The 8,717-nt window shown below is 36.1% G+C and overlaps 1 protein-coding gene across 1 annotated transcript in view; it reads right to left on the bottom strand.

The window, feature by feature from the left end:
- LOC104981924 (chromosome unknown open reading frame, human C7orf60) overlaps nucleotides 1-8,717 on the bottom strand; it is a 79,927-nt gene that overhangs the window by 6,943 nt on the left and 64,267 nt on the right. Inside the window, exon 4 of the mRNA XM_010831191.1 lies at nucleotides 6,949-7,063. Within this exon, the coding sequence (XP_010829493.1) occupies nucleotides 6,949-7,063 (115 nt within the window). The remainder of the gene's footprint in view (nucleotides 1-6,948; nucleotides 7,064-8,717) is intronic.

An 8,717-nucleotide genomic window follows, 5' to 3' on the forward strand; every position in this document is an offset into this window, starting at 1 on the left:
ATGCTGGGAGGGATTGGGGGCAGGAGGAGAAAGGGACGACAGAGGATGAGATGGCTGGATGGCATCACTGACTCGATGGATGTGAGTCTCAGTGAACTCCGGGAGTTGGTGATGGACAGGGAAGCCTGGCGTCCTGTGATTCACGGGGTCACAAAGAGTCGGACACGAGTGAGCGACTGAACTGAACTGAACTGAGTAAGTAGTGATGTTTACCTGGGTATTTTCTTTTGGTGAAGTATCTGTTCAACTTTTGTATGCTGAAAAATAACTGGGTTGTTAAAAACCTATTTTCTTATTGAAATTTGAGAGTTCTTTAATATAGATCCAAGGTCTTAATCAGATATATTGCTTGAAAATATTTCTCTCAGGTTATGTCTTTTCATTCTCTTAATGATGTCTTTTTTTTATTGTAGTATTGTTGATTTACAATATTTTATTATTAATAGTTTCAGGTGTTTAGCATAGTGATTCAGTATTTTTATAGACTATATCCCATTAAAAGTTATTACAAAATAATAGTTATATTCCAGAGTGTTGTACAATATAGTCTTGTTGCTTATCAATTTTATATATAGTAGTTTATATTTCTTCATCATATACTCCTATCTTGCCCTTGTTCCTTTCCCTCTTCCCCACTGGTAACCACAAGTTTGTTTTCTGTATCTGTGAGTTTGTCTGTGTTTTACTATATACATTCATTTATCTTTTAGATTCTATATAGAAGTGATAACATATAATATTTGTCTTTCTCTGTCTCACTGCTTCACTTAATCTGATATCTCTAGGTCCATCCATGTTGCTACAAATGGCATTATTTCATTCTTTGTTATGGCTAAGAAATATTCCCATTGTGCATATATATCACATCTTCTTTATGCATTCATCTTGTTGATGGACACTTAGGTTGCTTCCATATCTTTGCAATTGTAAATAATACTGTTATGAACATTGGGGTGCATGTATGTTCTCTAATTGGAGTTTTTTCCAAATACATGCCCATGAGTGGGACTGCAGGATCATATAGTAACTCTAGTCTTAGTTTCTTAAGGAACCTCCAACAGAGTAGGTGGGTTCCCTTTTTTTCACACCCTCTCCAGCATTTATTCCTTGTAGACTTTTTAATAATGGCCATTCTGACTGGTGGGAGGTGATACCTCATTGTAGTTTTGATTTGCATTTCTCTAATAATTTGTGGTACTGAGCATCTTCTCATGTGCTTGTTGGCCATCAGTATGTCTTCTTTGGAACAATGTCTATTTAGGTCTTCCGCTCATTTTCTGATTGGGTTTTTAAAAATATATATAAAGTTGCATGAACTATTTGTGTATTTTGGAAATTAATCCCTTATCAGTAGAATTGTTTCCATTTTCTCCAAGTCAGTAGGTTCTCTTTTGTTTCACTTATGGTTTCCTTTGCTGTGCAGAAGCTTTTAAGCTTAATTAGCTCCCTTTTGTTTACTTTTGTTTCTATTTCCATTATTCTAGGAGATGGATTAAAAAATATTGTTGTGATATATGTCAGAGAGTGTTCTGCCTATGTTTTTCTCTAGGAGTTTTATAATATCTAGTCTTATATTTAGGTCTGGATGTGAGAGTTGGACTGTGAAGAAAGCTGAGCGCCGAAGAATTGATGCTTTTGAACTGCGGTGTTGGAGAAGACTCTTGAGAGTCCCTTTGACTGCAAGGTGATCCAACCAGTCAATTCATTCTAAAGGAGATCAGCCCTGGGTGTTCTTTGGAAGGAATGATGCTAAAGCTGAAACTCCAGTACTTTGGCCACCTCATGCGAAGAGTTGACTCATTGGAAAAGACTCTGATGCTGGGAGGGATTGGGGCAGGAGGAGAAGGGGACGACAGAGGATGAGATGGCTGGATGGCATCACTGACTCGATGGATGTAAGTTTGAGTGAACTCCGGGAGTTGGTGATGGACAAGGAGGCCTGGCATGCTGCGATTAATGGGGCAAAGAGTCAGACACAACTGAGCGACTAAACTGAACTGAACTGAATCCATTTTGAGTAGATTTTGTATAGATGTTAGAGATTGAGCATTTTTTTGAACATTAAACCAATCTTACCCTCCTGGAATATATCAAACTTTGCCATAATGTATTATCTTTTTTGAAATATTGTTGGCTTCAATATGCTAAAATTTTGTGGAGAACTTTTGTGTTTATGTTCATGATGGATATGAACTATAGGTTTTTGTTGTTCTGTAATGTCTCTGGTTTTGGTACTGGGGTAATGGCCTCTTGGAATACGTTGAGAAGTGAAGTCATTTGAGCCTGGAATCTTCTTTATGTGGAAGTTTTTAACTGCCAATTAAAATTTATTTAATACATTTTGAGCTATTAAGGTTATCTATTTCTTTATGAGTGAGCTCTGGTAGTATGTATCTTCCAATGAATTTGTCCATTTAACTTGTGGAATTTATTGGCATAAATGTTTTTGCAATATTTATTATCCTTTCTTTTAATACTAGTAAAATATGTAAGATGTCACATGTTTCTCTTTATTTCCTAATTGGTATGCTTAGTGACTTAATCAGTTTTATTGTTCTTCTCAAGTAGCATTTGCTTTCAATTTTTTCCCTACTATATTACTGAAAGTTTTTTATTTCATTGATTTCTGGTATAATCTTACTATTTTCTTTCTTGTATTTTGGATTTAGTATGGGCTTTTTTGGTTTTTGCTAGTTGAAAATTGATGTCATTGTTTTGAGACCTTTCTTATTTTATAATAAAGGTGTTTAGTATTGTATAATTTCCTTTAAGTACAGTATTACTTTATTTTTAAATTATTGTTTTGCCTGCACCACATGGCATGTGGGGTCAGTTGTCTGACCAGGGATTGAACCCATGCTCCCTGGATTGGAATCATGGAGTCTTAACTGCTGGACTGCCAGGGGAGTCTCTCTAAGTACACTTTAGTGATTTTAGAGGCATCCTATGCATACCTATGTTTTTGATAGCTTATGTTTTCATTTATCTTCATTCCAAATATCTAATTTTCTTGGTGAGTTCTTCTTTCACTGATGTTCTAATTATTCCATCAGTTATTGAGAGAAAGTTGATTAAATCTTCAACTATAATTTTATAAATATCTGTAATTGCTACTTTATCAGCTTTTGGCTTATGTATTTTGAAGCTTTTATTAGATGCATAAATGTTGAAGACTGTTTTGTACTCTTGATGAACTGATCTTTTTATGATGATGAAATAAGCATCTTTATTACTAGTGATATATTTTACTCTAATGTCTACTTTGTCTGATTTTAATAGTGCCATTCTAAGTCTTTTGGCCATCCTACTTGTGTGTAATTGAAGTGCATTTCCTACAGGCAACATGTATTTGAGTCCTGTTTTTTTTTATCTAGTCTGACAATTTCTACCTTTTAATTGGGTATTTAAGCCATGTCTATTTAATGTGATTATTGGGAAACTTAAGTTTAAAGGTATAATCTTGCTATTTATTTTCTATGTTTCCCATCTGTTCATTGTTTCCTTTCTTCTCTATATGCCATCTTTTGGATTAAAGAAATTTCTTTATGATCCTATTTTATCTCCTTTGCTAATTTATTAGCTGTAACTCTTTATTTTACTAGTTGCTTTAGAATTTATAGTCTACATCTTTTACCTATCATAATATCGTACATCTTTACCTTCACATAATATCTTACCACTTAATATGTAGAATAAAAACCTATTACTATACATATAGTATATTTCCCTTTTTCCCCTCTTGTGCTAGTGTTATCACACATTTTTATACAGATTATAAACTCCTACAGTTGACTCTTGAACACACACCATGAGTTTTCACTGCACAGGTCCAATTAGACATGGGTTGATTTTTAAGAAATATACAGTCAGTTCTCTGTATCTGTGGACATAGAACCCAGGGAAGACCTGAGTCTAAGGGCTTGAGCACCCAGATTTTGACATCTGTGGTGGTGGTGGGGTATCCTAGAACTATTCCCCTGGGATGCACAAGGCCAGCTCTACTATTAGCTTCTATCAAATTTGGAAGAATTCTGACCATTATTTTATTTCTTTTATTCTCTTCTCCCCCTTTTTGAAGGGACTCCAATTGTGCTTATATTTGGCCACTTGAAATTGACTCACTGTTTGCTGATGCTCTTCCATTAAAAAAAAAAAAGTCTGTTTAATTTTGGGTAGTTTCAATTGTTATGTCCTCAGTTTAACTTCTGTAATATCTAATGTACTATTAATCCCATTAGTACACGTTTCATATCATACACCATAGTATCCATCTTTGGAAGTTATATTTGGCTATTTTTAATTATCTTTCATGGCTCTACTTTCTATACATATAGAATATAGTTATAACATTCCCATCTTAATGTCCTTATTTCCTAATTTTAACATCTGTGGCAGTTCACAGTTGCTTTCTGTTGGAAGACTGATCTCATTGTGGGTCCTATTTTCTTGCTTCTTTACTTGGCTGATTACTTTTTTATTGGATGTCAGGTATGGTGAATTTTACTTTGCTGTGTACTGGATTACTCTGTACTGCTATAAATATTCTAACTTTGTTCTGGGATGTATTAATAGTTAAATTATCTGGAAACAGTTCGATTTTTTTGGCTCTTGTTTCCAGATTTGTTTCATGGGACTAGAGCAGCCTTCAGTCGAAGGTTAATTATTCTTCACTACAGAGGCAATTATTAATTATTTTCCACTACTGGGCTTCCCTTGTAGCTCAGTTGGTAAAGAATCTGCCTGCAATGCAGGAGACCTGGGTTCGATTCCTGGGTCAGGAAGACCCCCTGGAGAAGGAAATGGCAACCCACTCCAGTATTCTTGCCTTGAGAATCCAATGGACAGGCTACAGTCCATGGGGTCACAAGAGTCGGACACAACCTAACGACTAAACCACCACCACCACTCAGGTAAGGCAGTTTTGTGTACTCTACCCAAGGCACTCTGATTCTTGAGGTTTTCAGTGTGGCTAGGGGGAACAGGTACTACTTTCCAGCCTGTGTGAGTGCACCAGACAATATAACCCTTAGACCTTTGAAGTGGTACTCCCACCAGGTTCATATAGTTTTCTCACAGAAATGTACTGGTAAGTACTCAGTTGAGTACACAAGAAGAAATCTTTGCAGACCTCTGGAATTTTCTCTTTGTGCAGCTCTCATATCTTTGGTACTTTGTCCATGAACCCTAGCTGTCTTGCTATCCCAGGCCTTTCACCTCTGCCTCCATAATTCAGGGTTATCAGCTGTGCTCTGCTTGGGATCCCATTTGTGCCACATACTGGAAACTCTCTGAAGGCTACGTGCTGGTAAAACTGTATGCCTCATTTGTTTTTCCATCTCTTGGGGATCACTGTCCTTCATTACCTGATATATGTCTCTTGTATATTTTTCTGAATATTTTATCAACATTTTAGTTGCTGCAGGTAGGAGGAAAGAGGATCAGACTGGTCCCTGTCACTGCATCTTGCTTGGAAGTATGTCTCTTCCTTTTGTTTTAAAATTAGTTATAGGGTTCTGGGAACTATAAAAGTCTGATTCTACTACTAAACTTATGGTCTTCTGCCTTCCTTAATGGCTTTACAGTTGAAAATTTATAGCCCTATCTATAAACAATTTGATATTTTAAGAATAATATTTAAGCTTGAAGTTTAGATTAAATGGTCATCATGTCTTAGCAGTCGCTGACGGATATCTCTAATGTGTATCTTAAGGAAGGAAGGGGAGAGAATCCATGTGCAAATCCACCTGCACTTTAAACTATAGCTCTGAGACTTCCTCTGTGGTCCAGTGGCCAAGATTCTGTGCTCCCAATACAGGGGGCCCAAGGAACTAGATCCTGTGTGCCACAACTAAGACCTGGCATAGCCAAATATATAAGTAAATATTTAAAAGAAAATAAAATAAGACTATAGCTTCTGATGGCACAGGAATTCTCTGCAAAGTATTTGTCTACCTTTATAAAGCAGAGATAATAGTAAAGGTTTTTAGCATTTTCTTGTCAGTGTTAGTCATAAAGATTGTCAAGCTCATTAAAATTAAAGAATAAATTTATTTAAAAGTTGACACTTCAGGCAGGAATTTTTCAATTATAACAGCAAACGTTTCTTTAGCACTTACTATATAAACAGGCCCTTTCTTAGGTGCTTTAAGTACTTTTTCTCAAGTAAACATGACAATCTTATAGGTATGGTCCATTACAAACCTCACTGAACAGATGAGAAAACTGAGGCTCAGACAGTCAAAGTGAGGTTGGAAGTAAGATTTCTTTCTCTTATTAAAGTACTTATTGAGTACTTAATAAGCCAGGCACTCTTCTAGATCCTGGGAGCATAACAGTGGGGATAAAAAAAATCTCTGACCCTAAGAGTTTATACTGTTTACACATAATCTCTTCATAGCAATAAAAATTAGTAAATTTTTTGTGCCTGGTGCCATATCAAAAGTTAAAACTGCAAAAGTGATGAATTTATGTCACTGAGGGAAATAAATATAATTTTAAAAGCAGAGGAAACATTCTTTGTAAAGTTAAAGTAGTTTTATCTACTAAGTACAAATTTGGCAGTCTCCAAGACCCTGCTCTTTACTATTCCATATTAGCTCTACATCACAGTACATTTCAGAAAGAGATGCATTAAAAAAATCAAAGTAAATAAAAAGCTGAAACATTACAACTATCTGGGAACTTTGCAACCTACTACAATTTCTTGACTCCAATGACAGATGATAAACAAGAAACAAAATGACAAATATGGTATTGGTCAAATTAATATTAAAGAAATGCTCAAATTTTCATAGACTATACATTTATTTTTGACTAGAAAGAGCCTCTTATCAACTTGTACACAGGAAATATATTTTCTATTTCAGGAATGTAAAGATAGTGCTTCCTTTGTATATATACATGTAAAATGTTCAAGTCTCAGAACAAAACAAACAGAACTATGCATACCTCTACAGCAGGTACAATGTCTATGCCAACAGTTAGAAATTCTTCAAACTTCAGAAATGGGTTAAAGCAGCTGCCAACGTCAAGTAATCTGATCTTTCCTGAGGTTTGTAGCAACCTAAAAATAGATTATTTTCAGTATGCTTTTTATAATATGAAATAAAATATAAGAAAAATTCAAACGTTTGAGAATAAAAAAGATATATAGACTATTGGCTTTTTGGTCTCAGGATCCCTTTACATGTTTAAAAATTACTGACAGCCTTGAAGAACTCTTTCGTTTATGCAAGTTATATCTACCAATAATACCATGTTTGAAACTAAAACTCAGTGGTTTAAAAACATTAATTCATAATGAAAATTTAAATTAGAAAGGTAGTAAAAGTGAGTTATTGTTTTACATTTTTTCAAGTCTCTTTAATGTCTGGCTTAATAGAAGACAAATGGATTCTCTTTATCTGCTTTTCATTCAAGCTGTTGTAATATCACATGCCATGAAATTTCTAAAAACTCAACACTAGATTCAAGAGAGACTGAAAGTAGAAAAGGCAAATGACATTTTAGTATTATGAAAATAATTTCCTCCCCAAAGAGACCCTGGAAGGCTCTCAGATTCCTAGATGGCATTTTGAAAACTATAGATGAAAGAATCCATTCACGAATTAATTCTCAGTTGCCAATATAGTGATGTCAATGACTTAAGGACCAAAGAGAAAAGCTGTTATAGAATAGTATTTTTTAAGTAATGAAAAAATTTTATTTTGTGCAGGAGCATGTCTTATTTACAAAAGTAGTAGGAAAAAAGAAGGTAACCAAACTATACATGATCATTAAAGTTAGTAAAATGCAGCTAATATGGATCTGAAGAAGTGAAGTGAAGTTAAAGTCACTCAGTCGTGTCCAACTCTTTGTGACCCCATGGGCAGTCCATGGAATTCTCTAGGCCAGAATACTGGAGTGGATAGCCTTTCCCTTCTCCAGGGAATCTTCGCAACCCAGGGATCAAACCCAGGCCTCCCACATTGCAGGTGCTTCTTTACCAGCTGAGCCACAAGGGAAGCCCAATATGGATCTCAGTTCAGTTCAGTCGCTCAGTAGTGTCTGACTCTTTGAGACCCCATAAGTTGCAGCACGCCAGGCCTCCCTGTCCATCACCAACTCCCGGAGTTCATTCAAACTCACATCCATCGAGTCAGTGATGCCATCCAGCCATCTCATCCTCTGTCGTCCCTTTCTCCTCCTGCCCCCAATCCCTCCTAGCATCAGAGTCTTTTCCAATGAGTCAACTCTTCCCATGAGGTGGCCAAAGTACTGGAGTTTCAGCTTTAGCATCATTCCTTCCAAAGAACACCCAGGGCTGATCTCCTTCAGAATGGACTGGTTGGATCCCCTTGCAGTCCAAGGGACTCTCAAGGGTCTTCTCCAACACCACAGTTCAAAAGCATCAATTCTTCGGCGCTCAGCCTTCTTCACAGTCCAATTCTCACATCCATACATGACCACAGGAAAAACCATAGCCTTGACTAGATGGACCTTTGTTGGCAAAGGTAATGTCTCTGCTTTTGAATATGCTATTTAGGTTGGTCATAACTCTCCTTCCAAGGAGTAAGCGTCTTTTAATTTCATGGCTGCAGTCACCATCTGCAGTGATTTTGGAGCCCAGAAAAATAAAGTCTGACACTGTTTTCACTGTTTCCCCATCTATTTCCTATGAAGTGATGGGACCAGATGCCATGATCTTCGTTTTCTGAATGTTGAGCTTTAAGCCAACT

Source organism: Bison bison, unplaced genomic scaffold (genome assembly GCF_000754665.1).
Source record: "Bison bison bison isolate TAMUID 2011002044 unplaced genomic scaffold, Bison_UMD1.0 scf7180017864525, whole genome shotgun sequence".
Lineage (NCBI taxonomy): Eukaryota > Metazoa > Chordata > Mammalia > Artiodactyla > Bovidae > Bison > Bison bison.